Raw genomic sequence first — 18,727 nt, 5'->3', positions numbered from 1 at the left:
AGGCGCCGTACCGCCCCGCCGGCCTCGCCTGACTCTTTCGGCGCCGGCGGGGGGAGCTTCGCGGCGCGCGGTGGGCGGGAGCACCTGGCGCCTGCCCAGCAGTCAGGCGGCCCCGGGTGAGGACGCGGCCTCCGGTCGCCTCCGCTCTGCGGCAGGGCCCCCGCGTTAGCGCTGCAAGCGGCCCCGCACGGCCGCACCCCTGCCCAGCATGTCCGCGCTCGAGTGGTACGCCCACAAGTCCCTGGGCGACGGCATCTTCTGGATCCAGGAGCGCTTCTACGAGTCCGGCAACCGCGCCAACATCTGGCTGGTGCGCGGTTCCGAGCAAGACGTGGTGATCGACACGGGCCTGGGGCTGCGCAGCCTCCCGGAGTACCTGTACTCCGCCGGCCTCCTGCAGGACCTCGGGGCCGGGGGGGACGCGGCGGGCCGGCCCCTGCTGGCTGTGGCCACCCACGTGCACTTCGACCACTCCGGGGGCCTCTACCAGTTCGACCGGGTGGCGGTGCATCACGCCGAGGCCGAGGCGCTGGCTCGCGGGGACAATTTTGAGACGGTGACCTGGCTGTCTGACAGCGAGGTGGTGCGGGCGCCCAGCCCCGGCTGGAGGGCCAGGCAGTTCCGGGTGCAGGCGGTGCAGCCCAGCCTCGTCCTGCAAGACGGTAAAGGGCCCTCTGGCGCGCGCTTGCTCAGGGCGGGAGGGATGCGTGCTGCAGGCCTAGGCTGGGAGGGATGCATGCTGCAGGCCTAGGCTGGGAGGGATGCATGCTGCAGGCCTAGGCTGGGAGGGATGCGTGCTGCAGCCCTAAGCTGGGAGGGATGCGTGCTGCAGCCCTAAGCTGGGAGGGATGCATGCTGCAGCCCTAGGCCGGGACGGATGCATGCTGCAGCCCTAAGCTGGGAGGGATGCTTTGCTGCAGCCCTAGGCCAGGACGGATGCATGCTGCAGCCCTCGGCTGGCTCCTTGTCACATCGCGGAAACCCCGCCACTGTTGACCCTCCAGCCAGTTTCTTGCGTCGGGTACACTGGTAACCAAACAGGGGCTTGCGACTAGGGAGGTCCCATTCTTTTCTCCGAACACCGGTCTGGTTTCCAGGAGCCTTTTCTAGCGAAAAGACTTTTAAGAAATGACTCTTGATAGAGTTCACGACATGCTCTGTGCTTTCGAGAACGGCTGACTTCACCCGCTACGTCGGTGGTCGCCGCTGGGCATGAGCGATGCCCACCTGTAGGTTCAGAAAGCCCTTGGAGAGCAGCGGTTCCAGTCTGCTCGTGCAGCCTCGTCTTCCACATGGGTTTCTGTCCTTGATGTCGCCGCATTAGAGAAAAGCTTGATAGCGACCGTAAAAAAGCAGAATATGTGATTCTTACAGGATGACGATATATGGTCTGGTTTCGAGCAAGGCCTGAGAAAAATCAATAAGGAGGTTATTTCCGGTGATAGTGAAGTATGTGGTCTGATGCATGGAGAGCCTTGGGCCTTGGGCTCTGTAATAAAAGACGAGATGCGGATCGGAGAGAAACTAATGGGATAAAATGTAAGAGTAGGGCTCCAGCCCTCTCAATCCCAAGCAGGCACTTACAATTGAGGTAATTAGCCACAAGAGCAATATTTGTATATTAATTTCCTTCTTTTCTTTTTTAGAATGCTTTGTTGATTTCATTTTATCTTCACAGCACGTTTGAAGCGAGGTGGCTGACCCCTAATTAAATGGCTTGCCGAGGGCAGCCCCGGTGGCCCAGTGGTTTAGCGCTGCCTTCGGCCCAGGGCCTGACCCTGGAGACCAGGGATCGAGTCGCCCCGTCGGGCTCCCTGCATGGGGCCTGCTTCTCTCTCTGCCTCTCTCTCTCTCATGAATACATAAAATCTTCAAAAAAAAAAAAAAGATTTTAAATAAATAAATAGGCTTGCCGAGAGTCCACAGAGCGTGATAGTGACAAAATCTAGGATTTGAACCAAGGTGCAATGGATTAAAGCATGTACTACCCCATAAACATATTATAGTAATTCTGAGTAGGATGTGAAACCCCCTTCTCACATTTTTATCTTGAAACCATTTTATTTATTTATTTTTTTAAAGATTTTATTTATTTATTCATGAGAGACAGAGAGAGAGAGAGGCAGAGACACAGGCAGAGGGAGAAGCAGGCTCCATGCAGGGAGCCCGACGTGGGACTTGATGGACGTGGGACTTGATCTGCGGACTCCAGGATCACACCCTGGGCGGAAGGCAGGTGCCAAACTGCTGAGGCACCCAGGGATCCCCTCTTGAAACCATTTTAATTACCAATTTTATTAAAACGTTCCTCCAAGAGGTAGAAAAATCCTGTTGCTGCAGCACAATAAGGCTACTTTATGACTGACCAATATGACAAATAATGAAATATTTTTACAAAAATCAGTTTATTGTATAAATAAGATCTTGATCACTGGAAATATAAAAAAAAAAATAGAAAGCAAGATTCTCTCCCTCAAACCCCACCCAAAAAGTCTTTTCATTAAAATATTATATCTAAAGATTAAAAAAAAAAGACTGGTTATGTGGGAGTCATTATCTGACAATTGGAGAGGAAAGAAAAGTACATTCACAGTATTTCTTGTATTTCTTGATAAAATTGATACTTTTTAGAGATAGGATTTTCATGCACTTGATAGGTATTCAAAGTAAATTAATTATAGCACTGAGACCAAAAAAAAGTTTGCATTAGTATTTAATATATATTAACTGGTCTGAATGAATACATTATTTCTGATTTGTTTACTTTTGCTCCTGTGCCAGCAATAGGAAATCAATTGTGAAAGAATGTTTGTTTGTTTGTTTTAAAGATTTTATTTATTTATTCATGATAAATAGAGAAATACACAGAGAGAGGCAGAGACACAGGCAGAGGGAGAAGCAGGCTCCATGCAGGGACTGATGTGGGACTTGATCCCACAACTCCAGGATCATGCCCTGAGCCAAAGACAGAGGTTCAACCGCTGAGCCACCCAGCCATCCCAATTGTGAAAGAATTTTAAGAATTGCTATTTTATAGATGAAGAGTCCAACCAGGCCTGAATATCCTGCCTAGGTCACATAGCCAGTTTGAGAGCTGGAACTAGAACCCAGGTTTCCTAAATTCCAGTTGATGGTGGTAGCATTATAGCATTTTGGAACTGCAAGGAGGCCTGGCAAGCTACTTGTGTGGTGCTTTACACCTCTGCAGGTGTGGGGGGAAAAAAAGCTTAATATTTACCAAACACCTAAAGTTGAAAATAGTGTGTTAAAATTAAAAGTTGTTTTTCATTAGAAGCAGAATGCCTCACCTCTCAAGTAGTATCTAATTTTCTCTTTTTTAGGAATATTAATTTCCTTTCTCTTCTGAATGGTGTGGCCTGCTAAAACTTGCTGTTATCATAATCCAAATGCCTTGAATGAGATATAAAATATTTATATGAAAAACTCCTACATAGTTACACACACACATGAACAGCACACACCCAAACAACATAAAGTCATTGCTTTAGTTACAGCATAAGGAGGCTGAAGTCATTAGTTTATTACATTACAGTTAATGACTTGATGTTCACCTGTCATAAGGCAGCATAAATCTGGGCACTGTATAATAACCCAAAAGCTGACTTTGGGTTATGAGAGACAAGGAGAGATCATCATCCAGTATATCATCTTTGATGGAAAAACAACTCCCCCTACTAATAGTGAAATAGTGTCCTCCTATAAGAAGATAGATAAACCTTAGGTAAATAGAGCACCTTCTTCACTGGGCACACATCTTTTTGTCTGTTTTTCACAATATTCAAGTGATATGAATTGTAGACATTTGGTCCCCTATTATATGTGTTTAAACAATTTGCCCTGAGTCACCAAGATAATTACACAGTTATGACAGGTGGACTTAAATCATTTGGGGAGGTTAAAAACAAAAAAACGATTCCAGAAAGGTAGCAGATTGAAAAACACATCTATCTTGACTCCATCCCAAACCTAAGACTAGATTAAAGGGACCATGGTTTGTCTGTTTAACTATAAATCTCTATTGAATTATTTTGGACGCTGGAGAGTAAATGTGATGACTGAGTCAGCAGTTTTATCTCCTGACAGGGGAAATCAAGAGCCAATCCAGTTTGTACTGCAGGAACCTTAAAAGACCCAGGAATTAGCAGTAGCTGGTACCTTAGTGGAAGCAAAGGAAAGAATACTAAAATAAGTAGAATAGTTGAAAACCATTTAAGAAACTGTTAAAACTCTGGAATGCCCATTCGGTTAGTGTGTTCTCTGGGGAGAGTAAAGCAGAGGAGTTTCTTGATTGAAGCATGCTGAGTACCTTTGAGCTCAGAATTCAGTATGGAAAACGTGTGTGTGTGTGTGTGTGTGTGTGTGTGTGTGAGAGAGAGAGAGAGAGAGAGAGAGAGAGAGAGAGAGAGAATATGAATGTTTCCTACTAGTTTTCAAGAAGGATGAAAGCCAGATCTTTACTCCCTAAGTAGCATATTGGAAGAAGCTTATCTGGCAAATGTATTCAGCCCTGGAGGAAAAACTAAGATGCTGATCCTTAAGTCAGTCTTTGGCTTGATGTCTCTACAGTGAAGCCTTGGTCAGCTAGTCCCAATGCATGTGTTTTAAGCAGCCTTTTCATGCCCATTCTTAAACAGGCAACCAAGCATTATGAAAAATCTGAGAAAATCGTCTAACATGAGATCAAATACTGAAATACACAGCATGAAGCTAGTGAGAGGGGAAGACTATCATTAATAGCATCAGGGGATAACAGAAGCTATTGCATTCAAGATATCCAAGAGAGGGCAGCCCAGGTGGCTCAGTGGTTTAGCACCACCTTCAGCCCAGGGCCTGATCTTGGAGACCAGGGATTGAGTCCCACATCGGGCTCCCTGCATGGAGCCTGCTTCTCCCTCTGCCTGTGTCTCTGTACCACCCCCCCTCTCTAATGAATAAATAAATAAAATCCTAAAAAAAAAAAAAAAAGATATCCAAGAGATAATAGGATGCTTTATTTTTTTTTAAGATTTTATTTATTCATAGAGACAGAGAGGGGCAGAGACACAGGCAGAGGGAGAAGCAGACTCCTTAAAGGAAGCCTGATGTGGGACTCGATCCAGGGTCTCCAAGATCACACCCCAGGCTGCAGACGGCGCTAAACTGCTACGCCACCGGGGCTGCCCAATAGGAAGCTTTAAAAATAAGCAACAGAACAGTATGTGCACACACACCACACACACACACACACACACAAGAGCTCTTGGAATTTAAAACGACAGAAGTTTCTTTTTTTTTTTTAAGATTTATTTCAGAGAGAGAATACTTGTGACAGGGGGAGGGGCAGAGGGTGAGGGAGAGAGAGAGAGAAGCAGAAATTGCCCGCTGCCTGATGTGGGGCTCAACATGAGGGTTGATCTCGTGATCCTTAGATGATAATCTGAGCTGAAATCAATAGTCAGTTGCTTAACCGACTGAACCACCCAGATGCCCCTAAAATGGCAGAAGTTTCTTAGAAGAAGAACTGGCAGATAAAGTTGAAAACCTTAAAAAGAAAGAGCAGATAGGCAAAATGATGACTAGGAGATAACCAGTAGAGGGCCAGTTTGGAAAATTCAACATTGGAATAAAAGAAGCACAAGTGGAATAGAGAAAGTGGGGGAAAAGAAAGCATAACAGATTATTCATGAAAATATCCCGTAATTAAGAGACATAAATTTTCAGATTGAGAGAGCCCACAGAGTGTCTAGCATGAATGAAAACACACCCAACCAAAGGCATATTATTGTAAAATTGCAGAATACTGGAATCAAACTTCCAGAAATTTTAATTTAAAAAGTCATTTATACAGGGGCACCTGAGTGGCTCTGTCGGTTAAGTGTCCAACTCTTCATTTCAGCTTAGGTCATGATTTCAGGATCCTGGAATCAAGCCTTGTGTAAGGTTCTGTGCTCAGTGGGGAGTCTGCTTGAGATTCTATCTTGTCTCTGTCACCACCCCCCACACATACTTCTCTCTCTCTCTCTCAAATAAATCTTAAAAAAAAAAAAAAGTCACCTGCACAGATCATAATGGCTTTGGAGGTAAAGAAGGAAAACTATGCCTTATTTGAATACAGTTCATTTCCAGCTTAGAATTCTGCATCCATTTCACTAACAGTCATATACTCAAAAAGATTGTTTCCCACATGTTGTTGCTCAGAAAGTTACTACTATATAATTTTATCTTGGGCAGCCCGGGTGGCTCAGCGGTTTAAGTGCCTGCCTTCAGCCCAGGGCATGATACTGGAATCCTGGGATCAAGTCCTATATCGGGCTCCCTGCATGGAGCCTGCTTCTTCCTCTGCCTGTGTCTCTGCCTCTCTCTCTTTATGTGTGTCTATCATGAATAAATAAATAAAATCTTTAAAAAATAATAATAATTTTTATCTTAGTTACTCCCTTCAAAATAAGGAAGTAAAGCAAGAGGGAGACATGAAATACAGGAAACAAGAGATTTAATACAAGAGATAGTTGGAAGGAAGCATCAGAATAATGGCAAAGATGATACTCTGAACAATGATACTATGCCAGGCATAAAGACCTCCACATTGGAGCTGTTAAATCATTACTCTTTTGCAGGGTGAGAGGATGAGAAATACATAGTTCCAAGAGATGAAGAGTAAAAGAGCTAAAAATTCATGTATTTCGTAGTGGAAGTCAATCAATATCATCTAAAATTTAAAAACCAAGAAATGGTAATACATGAATGAAATCAGTACAGTGTATCTAATTGGTAAATCAAGAAATGAAATATAAAAATTATTTAGAGATGGGTATATCCAGTAGAGGCAGCTACCAGAAGAAAAATTGTTAAAAAGTGGTGGATTCTTGGAGCAGGATTGGAGACAGAGTTAGAATGGAGCAAATAACTTTTTCTTATATTTTAAGCCCTTCTAGGATATCTTAATTGAAATATGTACATATATTTCTTTGATTAAAAATGAAGTAAAAGGTTGGGGAATACCAAGATGGGAAAGGGTATTTGAGAAGCCTAGAGAAGTTTAGTATATGGCTGCAATCTGATACAACTGGGTCAGGGTGAGGGCTTGGAAAGATATTGTTCATGAATGTGTATTATATATTTATATATGGTATTTGTATATATAAATACATTTCATAGGCAATTCTGATTCTTGTAAGAGCAGTCATGATGAAATTATATATGTGAGCATTATAAGCATATGGGAGGCATTTATAAAGCCACAGGGTAATGGCAGATCTACTGATATTTAGCCATTATGACCTTAACAACTGCTTACAATTGGTATCCATTTTGATAGGTGGGCACTTATGACCTACCTTGCTAAATATCTTGAATATCACCCGGAAAGATCTGTAAGATTCCAATTAGCTACAGCTGTTTTTTGGGAGGGTTTCCCTCACTCCCCTCCTTTCTATACACTTACGAAAAAATCGATCTCCAACAACTCTATTATATTACACTAACTTAGCTATAATTTCTTTACCTTACTTGCCAACCATACATAAATGGCAGTGGTTTGTGATTCCCCAGAGGCACTTTAAATATAGAGCAACTATCTTGTAAAGGAGTCTGGCCCCTTATGACTAGAATGCAGAAAAAGTTGAGTGTCTGAATCCATCTTAACATAATTACTGCAATTCAAGAAAATACCAGAACAATCCCTGTTCTCACTCCTGGCCCCACTGAACTGTTTTGTCACTATGGTGTTTTGTTTCTTTGTTTTTTTCTGAAAAGTTTCTACAAATTCAATCATATATGATCTTTTGTGACTGTCTTCTTTCATGTGGAGTGACGTTTTGGAGATTTGTCCATGTTGTACCTTTTAATAATTCATTCCTTACTCTTGCTCAGAAATAATCCATTTATGGATATAACATTTTATCTACTCACCTGTTGAAGGAAATTTGAATCTTTCATTTATTTGAGAGAGAGAGAGGACTTGTGTGCATGTATGAGTACGGTGGTGGGGCAAAGGGAGAGAAAAAAATCTTAAGAGGCTTCATGCCCAGTGCAGAGCCCAACGAAGGGCTCAATCTCACAACCCTAAGATCATGACCTGAGCCAAAATCAATAGCTGGATGCTTAACTGCTGAGACACCCACGCACCCTTGGTTTCAGGCTGTTATTAATAAAGCTGCCAAGAACATCTGCATGTAAGTCTTGTGTGGATGCATGTTTTCATTTCCCTTGGTAGATACCTAAGAAAGGAATTCCTGGATCTTATGGTAAGTGGACGTTAATTTTTTAAGAAAGTTCCTGTTTGTCAATGTAGTTATACCATTTTACATTCCCAAATGCATCCCAAACTGGATGAGAGTTCGTTTCTTCACATCTTTGTCAACACTTGATTTTGTCAGTCTGTTTTTATGTTAGCCAGTCTAGTGAGCAAGTAGTGATATTTCATTGTGGTTTAATTAGCATCTCCCTAATAACTAATTAATTTGAGCATATTTTCAGGTACTTATTCGCTATTCAAATATCTTCCTTGTTAAAAGGTCTATTAAAATCTCTTCTTTGAAAAAATTTTTATCTTTTGGGCAGCCCGGGTGGCTCAGCACTTTAGTGCCACGTTGGGTCCAGGGCCTGATCCTGGAGATCCAGGATTGAGTCCCACATCAGGCTCCCTGCATGGAGCCTGCTTCTCCCTCTGCCTGTGTCTCTGCCTCTCTCTCTCTCTCATGAATACATAAAATCTTTTTAAAAATAAAAATAAAAAATAATTATCTTTGTTTTATTCTTGAGTTATAAATATTCTTTATGTATTTGGAATTCAAGTCCTTTATTAGACGTATGTTTTGCAAAAATTTTCTCCCAATGTATACCTTGCTTTTTTTCTTTTTTTCTTTTTTTTTTTTTAAGATTTTATTTATTTATTCATGAGAGACACAGAGAGAGGCAGAGACACAGACAGAGGGAGAAGCAGGCTTCTCACAGGGAGCCCAATGTGGGACTCCATCCCTGGACCCCAGATTCACCCCCTCAGTGAAGGCAGACTTTCAACTGCTCAGCTACCCAGGCATCTCGCCTTTTTGCTTTCTTAATGGTATATTTTTAAGCAAGAATGTTTATAACTTGGATGAGTTTAATTAGTCATTTTTCTTTATGCTTTATTTGTGTCATATCTAGCAGCTATGTCTAGCCCAAGATCACAAAGATTTTCTCCTATTTTTTTATTTGCATTTTTTCATATACCTTTTAAATTGAGATTTCCAATTTCTGCAAAAAAGGTCAAGATTTTGATTGAGATTGTATTAAACCTATAGATCTATACTCATGATTACAGTAGCCCTTAGCCATATGAGACTTACCTAAATACAAATTTGAGTTACTTAGTATTGATTAAAATTAAAATTCTAGTGCATTTGCCTTATTTCAAGTACCATTAGCCAGAGGCTAGTGGCTACCCTATTGGACAGTGTTGATACAGAATATTTCAGTAATCTCTGAAAGATCTATTGGACAGTGCAGCTATAGGAAAAATCAAATCTAAATACCATCTTAGCAATTTTGAGGCTTCCAGTTAAATGACATGGCATCCCTCTCCTTTTATTTAGGTCTTTAATTTCTCTTAATAGTGTTTTTATACTTTTTCAGTGTATAAATATAAAAGACATCTTTTATTAAATTTTCCTCCCTAAGTATTTTATTCTTCTTGATGCTGTTGTGAATGAAATGGCTTTTAAATTCATTTTTTGATTGTTCATTGGTAATATATAGAAATACAATTGATTTTTGTATCTTGTACCCGTGACATTGTTAAACTTGCCTTTTAATTCTCTTTTTTTGTACATTTCTTGGAATTTTCTACAAAAAGATCTTTTTATCTATGAATAAAGATAGATTTACTTCTTTTCCAACTCTGTGTGACTTTATTCTCTTTTTCTTATCTTACTGCAGTGGCTAGAATCTTTAGTGTAATGTTAAATAGAAATGGCAAAAGTAAACATCCTTGCCTTGTTCTTACCTTAGGAGGAAAACCTTTAGTGTTTCTATTCAGTGATATATTAGCTGTAGGTTTTTCATAGGTGCCCGTTATCAAGTTGAGGACCTTTCCTTCTCTTTCTAGTTTGCTGCGTTTTATCACTAGTAAGGGTTGGATTTTGTCATATGCTTTGCCACATCTATCGAAATGTTCATATGGCATTTCTCCTTTATTTTACTAATATAGTATATTACATTACTTGATTTTCAGACATCAAACCAAATTTACATATCTGTGATAAACCCCATTTGATCATTATTCTATTATAAATTGCTGTATTTAATTGGCCAATATTTTGATATGGATTTTGAGACTACTTTCATTAGGAATATTGTTTTGTAGTTTTCTTTTTTTTACATTGTCTTTGTCTAAAATTGCATTTGAAAACTTTCCCTCCTCATCGATACTCTGAAAGTCTAGATTCTTTCCCTGTCTTGAGTGATTGACACAATGAAGCCATCTTTGAGCCTGTACTTTTCTTTGTGGGGAGATTTAAATTATTAATCAATTTCTCTGCTTTATATAGGTCTATTTAGATTTTCTATTTCTTCTTCAATCACTTTAGGTAATTCGTCTCTAAGAATCTAATTTATTTATTTATTTATTTATTTATTTATTTATTTATTTATTTATTTATTTATTTATTTTTATTGGAGTTCGATTTGCCAACATATAGCATAACACCCAGTGCTCATCCCATCCAGTGCCCCCCTCAGTGCCTGTCACCCAGTCACCCCATCCCCCCACCCACTTCCCCTTCTGCTACCCCTTGTTCATTTCCCAGAGTTAGGAGTCTCTCATGTTGTCTCCCTTTCTGATATTTCCCACTCATTTTCTCTCCTTTCCCCCTTTATTCTCTTTCACTATTTTTTATATTCCCTGTATGAATAAACCGTATAATGTTTGTCCTTCTCTGATTGACTCGCTTCACTCAGCATAACACCCTCCAGTTCCATCCACATTGAAGCAAATGGTGGGTATTCGTAGTTTCTGATGGCTGAGTAATATTCCATTGTATACATAAACCACATCTTCTTTATCCATTCATCTGTCGATAGACACCGAGGCTCCTTCCACAGTTTGGCTATTGTGGACATTTCTGCTATGAACATTGGGGTGCAGGTGTCCTGCCAAGATTTCCTGCATCTGAATCTTTGGGGTAAATACCCAGCAGTGCAATTGCTGGGTCGTAGGGTAGCTCTATTTTTAACTCTTTGAGGAACCTCCATACAGTTTTCCAGAGTGGCTGACCCAGTTCACATTCCCAAAAACAGTGCAAGAGGGTTCCCCTTTCTCCACATCCTCTCCAACATTTGTTGTTTCCTGTCTTGTTAGTTATTCACCATTCTCGAATTTATTTTAACTAAGCTGTCAAATTTGTTGACTTAAAGATATTCATAACATTCCCATATACTCCCTTTAATTTCCTTAGTGTAATAGTGATACCCTTTCTTTCATTCCTAATTTTTGAACTTTGTGTTTTCTCTAATTTTTTTCATTCAATTACTTTGTACTTAATTTGCTCCTTTTCCTAACTTCTTAAGATTGAAACTTTAGTTAGAAACTCTGATTTTAAACAGTTAACCCTTTATAAATAAGCATTGAAAGCAATAAATTTTTTTCTAAGCACTGTGTTAGCTGCATCCCATAAATTTGGATACATTTTATTTTTATTTTCATTCAATTCAAGAGATTTTCTAATCTCCTTTGGGATTTCATCCTTGATCCATAAGTTATATAGAATTGTGATGCTTACTTTGCATATCTGGATATTTCCCATATTTATGTTTGTTACTAATTTCTCATTTGATTATGTTGTAGTTAAACAACATATTTTTATGATTTTATTCCTTTCATATTTTCTGAGACTTGCTTGATGGTCTCACTGTATACCCCAGTGAATATTCCATGTGCAGTAAAAAGAATATATGCTCTTTTAAGAAAAAGAATTTTATATATGTTACTTAGGTCAAGTTGGTTGATAGTGTTGTTCATGTTTTCTGTAGTCTTACTATTTATCTACTTATTTATTTTACAAATTATTTAGAGAGGAATATTTAAATCTCTAAGGATAATTGTTTAACTGTTTATTCTTTTTTTTAAGATTTTATTTATTCATGAGAGACACAGAGAGAGAGAGAGAGAGGCAGAGACACAGGCAGAGGGAGAAGCAGGCTCCGTACAGGGAGCCTGATGTGGGACTCGATCCCGGGTCTCCAGGATCAAGCCCTGGGCTGAAGGCAAGCGCTAAACCACTGAGCCACCCAGAGATCCTCTATTCTTTTGGGGTTTTTTATTTTTTTGTTTTTCCCCCCTATTCTTCTGTTAAAGATATTTATTTGAGAGAGCATGTGTGAGCAGGCTCATAGGGGAGGGGCAGAGGGAAGGGAGAGAGTCCTAAACTGACTCCACATAAGCTGTCATGGGGCTTGATCTCATGACTCTGAGATCCTGACCTTAGCCAAAATCAAGAGTCAGAGGATTAAATGACTAGGCTACCCAGGTACTCTTGAACTGTTTATTCTTATTTCAGTTCTATCAGTTTTTGCTTTGTGAATTTTAGTCTCTACTTTAGGTACAAGCACATTCATAATGTTTTAGTGTGTTGACAATGTATATCCTAATAAAATATACCTCTTTTCTCTACTAATAGTCCTTTTTTTTCCTAATATTAAAATAGCCACTCTAGATCTCTTATTAATCTTTATGTGGTATAACTTTTTCAACCTCTTTTTGTCTTTGATCTTATAGGTCCTCTCTTACAGACTGCATATGTATCTTGCTTTTTATTACTATTTTTTCAAGATGTTATTTATTTATTTGAGAGGGAGAGAGACGGTGCACATGTGTATGGCGGGGGGAGGGGGTAGGTTCCCCGCTAAGCAGGGAGCCAGATAGGGGGCTCAGTCCCAGGATTCTGAGATCATGACCTGAATGGAATTCAGACACTTACTCGATGAGCCATCTAGGCGCCCCATGTCTTGCTTTTTAAATCTATTTTGATAATCTCTGCCTTTGACTGGAATGTTTATCTCATTAACATTTAATGTAATTATTGATATAGTTGAATGTAAGTGCGCCATTTTGTTATTTGTTTTCTATGCCTTATTTCTTATCTATCCCTCTTTTGCTCTTTTATTGTTTTTTAGGTTTAACAAATTCTGATTTTTACACTGTTTTAATTCCTCTATTAACTTTTTAAAAAAGATTTTATTTATTTATTCATGAGAGACACAGAGAGAGGCAGAGATATAGGCAGGGGAGAAGTAGGCTCCCCTCAAGGAGCCCAATGTGGGACTTGATCCCGGACCCCGGGATTACACCCTGAGCCGAAGGCAGATGCTCAACCACTGAGCCACCCAGGCATCCCCCCTATTAACTTTTTAACTATATGTCTTTGATTTTTTTTTTCTGCATGTATATATATTTGCACTAAAGATAACCATATGGAACTTTAAGATTATGATGATTTACTTAAATTAGTACTGATTTAAATCCAGTGAAACAGCAATTTTGCACTCATACCTCAAAGAGCAGCATTCATGAATTGTGTCGTCAAGACACTGGTACCATGGATTTACTGAAAAATTAGTTTTGTGGTCAAATAAGTTTGAGAAATGGTACAATCATATCTCCCTTCTGTATATCTACAATGTAGATTAGCATATTAAAAAGTTGTCAGAAGCCTTGCAGAAAAAAAAAAGCTGCTTCATTTTCCTTGAAGGAAAGGTTTCCAAAACTCTTTGACTACACAATCTTCCCTTTTTTTTTATGTATCCTAACAACCTGCAGAAATAGTGTTTCACATAACTCACTTGACAAACACTAGTCAAGCAAACAATAGAAATGAAATATGGGCAACTTATTTTTAAATCATTAAGAAATACTGTATTTTGGGGGATCCCTGGGTGGCGCAGCGGTTTGGCGCCTGCCTTTGGCCCGGGGCGCGATCCTGGGGACCTGGGATCGAGTCCCACATCGGGCTCCCGGTGCATGGAGCCTGCTTCTCCCTCTGCCTGTGTCTCTGCCTCTCTCTCTCTCTCTCTCTCTCTCTGTGACTATCATAAATAAATAAAAATTAAAAAAAAATAAAAATAAAAAAAAGAAATACTGTATTTTTGAAATAAAATTAAGTGTCATCCTTCCCTACAACTACTCTTTGAAACCATCTAATGTTCTTTTATTCTTTAAGTGATTGAAGCAAGTATACAACATGTTTATCTGTAAAATCTGTTTCCATTTGTAGGGGATGTGATCAACCTTGGTGACAGACAGCTCACTGTTATGCACATGCCTGGTCACTCCAGGGGCAGTATTTGCTTACATGACAAAGACCGAAAGATTCTCTTCAGTGGAGATGTGGTGTATGATGGATCACTGATTGACTGGCTCCCGTACAGCAGGATAAGTGACTATGTTGGAACCTGTGAACGTCTGATAGAATTAGTGGACAGAGGTCTGGTAGAGAAAGTGCTTCCTGGGCACTTCAATACCTTTGGTGCTGAAAGGCTTTTTCGATTGGCTTCTAACTATATTTCAAAAGCTGGGATATGTCACAAAGTTTCTACTTTTGCCATGCGATCTCTTGCGAGTTTAGCCTTACGTGTAACAAATTCTAGGACCTCACCCTAGTATCTATGACCTATTGTGATGAATTCTGTAAATTAATCAAATTCATTTTGTGCTGTTTAAAATGATTAATAGTGAGCATTTCAAGAAGTGCTTTATTAGAGAAAAAAAAAATTGAGAATGAGTAAGCCAAAAGTTCTTTGTTTAAATTTTTTCCTTTCTTCCAAATAAGAAATCACTTAAATAAGCTTATAATTTGCCAAGCTCTTGTCTTGTAATATTTGTCATCTTGTAATATTCCAGAAATGACACAGAAATATATGTGAAAGCAAAGAGGCATTTTGCAGTAATAGAAAGAACTGTCCTTGCCTCCCATTTGTCTTATTTTATTTCCTACGTGACCTAGAGAAAGAGGCATAAAATGTTATGTTTATACTCCAAATTTGGTATTTTGAGTATATTCTTTAAAGATAAAGGTTCTTGAGTTTAAAATACATTAGGACTCAATACAAACATATAAATTAATATTTAGAATGACAGCTAAAATAATACATTGTTATGGCACAGAGTTTTTATGCTTCGTTTATTTATTCCTAATGTAATTATGGTGTGTATTATATGTTGTATAATTTTACTTACAGAGTACAATGAATTTTGTTTTATTGCAAAGCTTTAAATATAAATTGCAGAGTGCTTCAGTAAAAAGCTACTATATAGCATTGTTTGTTATGTGAGTGTAATATTTTCAATCATAAAAATGAAATTCAAATGTCTGTAATCTAATTACAAATTGTCAGATTTCTCAAAAGGACACTGTCAGGCAAATTTGAAAATATACACATTGAAAATAATTTTTTATTATATCCTATTTTAATATTAACAGCTATTATAAACAAAATTTTCCTTGTTAAATAGCAGCTTCAGTATATGTATCATATTTTATAGTATCAGAAAACTATAGAGATCTACGACATCCTGATATAAATCATTCTTTTACTTACCATAACATACATGTGTACCACAGAAGGCTTTTCAGATGAATTGCAAAATACACATTAGATGTTGACTTAGATTAATTGCCTTTTTTATCCTGATTCACAACACCTATTCCTGTTCAGTATTCTTTGTCTTGAATAAAAAGTCTACATTTATAAAGTTATAAGAAAGGTTAGCCCACTATTTAGTAAAATATTTTAGTTTGGTGCTCTTTATAATTTATTAAAAAGCCTTTTGGAATATTTCATAAAGGTTTTTTAAACAGGTTTTTCACTGCCTTTTTTATTATTGACATGTTCAAACCCAAACTGAGATAGCTTTGGAAACCAGATTCTTTAGTCTTAAAAAGGTTTAGGAAATTTTTATTTCTGAAAAATTAGGAAATGTTCCCACCCTATACCCACCCAGGTTCTTTAGTCTTTTATTCATTCAACACACATACACACACCATATGCATATACACAGTCACATAAATACATACATGCACAGTATTGTGCTAAACACTGTGGAAGTTTAAAAAGTCAAAGAGACTACATCTTAGCTGGAAGTAGAAAGCAAACAAAACATGACTAATATTATATGCAGGTTGAAGCTAATACAAATTACAGAATAGTTTCAGGGACATAAATGGAGGGATGTGGAGTTTGGTGAAGAAAAGATTCCTGAGGGAGGGGTTTTTCAGTCAGATTTGGAAAGATGATTTGTTGGGTAGTCAGGGTAGGGGACAAGAAGAGCCAAGAACAGGGATGGAAGCATTGCTGTCTGAAGTAGGCTATTCCTTGTGACAATTTAAATTTAATTTTCAGGAATCTTAGATCATCCAAACACCAAGTATTTAGCATGAGAAAGGTGGGTTTGTGATTATATATATGAGTCAAGCTGTACTGCCACCTGCCACCAAATGAGCATTCTCATTCAAGGCAGTAGGTCTGTTTCAATTGATAGTTCAACATCAAGAATATAGATTTGGTTCAGGGCAACTACAATCACTTAATGAGCCTTAAATATAGCCATTATTTTTATATCAGTAGCACAAAAGAAAACCAAAAGTCCTTAACCATTGACCATTTTATCATACTTTAGGACTTTTAAAAAAAATCAGGGTATAGTAGGCACTAAGTTTTATTGAGAAATATTTAAACCTGATGAAGTCTTTCTTTATTTCTTGAAAGTACAATTTTTCAAAACATGGTTAATTTTATTTTTAAATTTCCAATTTTTTTTCAGTTTTTCAAGTTGGACAAAAACATAAGACTGATATTTTGCTTTTGTTTCAGTATGAATAGATTGGGGAAAGGATCTATCATTCATTTAGTGCCCATGCTATGCATTTTAAAATATGCATTATTTGGTTTAATCCTGGCCCCGTGCCAAGAAGTAATTGACCAGCCTCACACAACATAACTTTGAACAAAGCTGGTAATTGAACACAGGTCTGTCTGCCTCCCAAACTGTGCTCTTTCTCTTGTACCTGCACAATAACATAAAATTGGCAAAGTGTATTTTTACTTTTCCAGATGCCACATGTGCCAAGAATAAATCAAGTGATGTTAAGCATAATAATAGCATATTTTAAAAGAAGCTTTAAAAAAATATATTTTCACCCTGACAGTGACCCGAGTTATAATTTATGGTTTTGGAACTAAGAGTATGTAAGTATAATTCAAAGTTGTCAAAATGTAAGACATTTAGAAATAATTTTTATTTATATTGTTAATAACTTAATCTTTGGAAATTCATTTTCCTTGGTGTTTGCTTTTAACTAAGAAGTCTAAAAAAAAACAAAAACCTTGTGTGTTATCCTGATATAGTTGAATAAATGACTGTGAAGTTCTTATATGAATAGTAATAAAATTGTGACATGCAAAAATTGTCTTATAATTTTCAGATACGTGTAAGTAAACATTTGTGTGATAAATATTAAAGTGGACATTTTATTTCAATCTCTAGTTGGTATTTTTTTCTAATATTAGCAAATTCCCATTTAATTTCTAACAAGGATATTTCTTAGGTGAAGTGCAGTTTTGAAAATGTGTAATAAATAAGATATCAACTCTGGACAAGAATAGGGAATCCAGAAACTGAAAATGCCCATATAAACTTTTAATAGTTAATAAATATGGCATTTTTTACATTTTTTAAAATTTAAATTCAATTTGCTAACTAACATGTAGTATACACCCAGTATTCATCCCATCAAGTGTCCCCCCTCAGTGCCTGTTACCTAGTTACCCCATCCCCCAACCACCTCCCCGGTATTTTAAATCAATGGATAAAAGATAAACTAGTATGTATCCCAATTGTTACTGTGGGGGAAAAAGGCACTCGACAACATAAAAATGAATTCCAAATGGAATAAAGACCTAAATTTGAAAAATGGAACCACATGTATATTAAAAGAAAATTTAAATCGTGATAAGACATTAGGATAGGGAAGATCTTTATATAGAAACAAAAAGCAGGATTATATCAAAGTTTAAAATGTCCTAGAACGCAGATGCCATAAAGTGAAAAAGATAAATTAGAAGAAAATAATCACAAATTGTGTAACAGCAAAAAAAATTTTTTTTTAAAAGCTATAAGGAATGCCTACAAATCAATAAGAAAAAGTTCAATTACTATAAGGGAAGAAAGACCCTTCTTCTATCCTCAGGTTCTATGGCTGGGCCCAAGGATTAAACTTTAAAAAGACAAATTAATGAGAGCAAAGCATACAACTTTTATTGGATTTTAATATTTTTACATATATGTAAAAGGCTTATATATATAAGAAATGAAAAAACCCAAAGAAGTGGATAGGATTGAGAGTTTGCATATCATTTAAACAAAGAACAATAAACTGTAGAGACTGATGAGACAGGAAAAGGGGGTTTGGGCTAGGGTTGGTAAACTGTGGAAAAATGATCAGGAAATACACAAGGGAAAATAATGAAAGACAAGGGTTATTCTAGAAGGTTTGTTGATATAGATTAATCTTGGTGTCAGCTCCCTGTCTCCAGTGATAAGAATGTTCTCTTGTTCCGGATACCAGGGAGGGCACCTTTCTCATGGGAAATTGTATGCCCCATTTTAAAGAGAGAGGGAAAAGTCAGAGGGACCTTCCTATATCTGCCTTTTCCACTTGCCTTCACGGTCAATCAGTATGCCAAAGTGGCATAT

General features: G+C 38.0%; 1 protein-coding gene across 1 annotated transcript; it reads left to right on the top strand.

Moving 5' to 3' along the window:
• The first annotated feature begins 13 nt into the window (after positions 1-13).
• Positions 14-17,511, top strand: MBLAC2 (metallo-beta-lactamase domain containing 2). Its single transcript, XM_055312785.1, has 2 exons — positions 14-662; positions 14,250-17,511. The coding sequence occupies exons 1-2, from the start codon at positions 209-211 to the stop codon at positions 14,633-14,635; spliced, it is 840 nt and encodes a 279-aa protein (XP_055168760.1). The 5' UTR covers positions 14-208; the 3' UTR covers positions 14,636-17,511.
• The last annotated feature ends 1,216 nt before the right edge of the window (positions 17,512-18,727 follow it).

The sequence above is a fragment of the Nyctereutes procyonoides genome, unplaced genomic scaffold (genome assembly GCF_905146905.1).
Source record: "Nyctereutes procyonoides isolate TBG_1078 unplaced genomic scaffold, NYPRO_anot_genome, whole genome shotgun sequence".
Taxonomy (NCBI): domain Eukaryota; kingdom Metazoa; phylum Chordata; class Mammalia; order Carnivora; family Canidae; genus Nyctereutes; species Nyctereutes procyonoides.
Note: the sequence above shows the minus strand (reverse complement) of the source record. Positions and strands in the feature narration are given on the sequence as shown.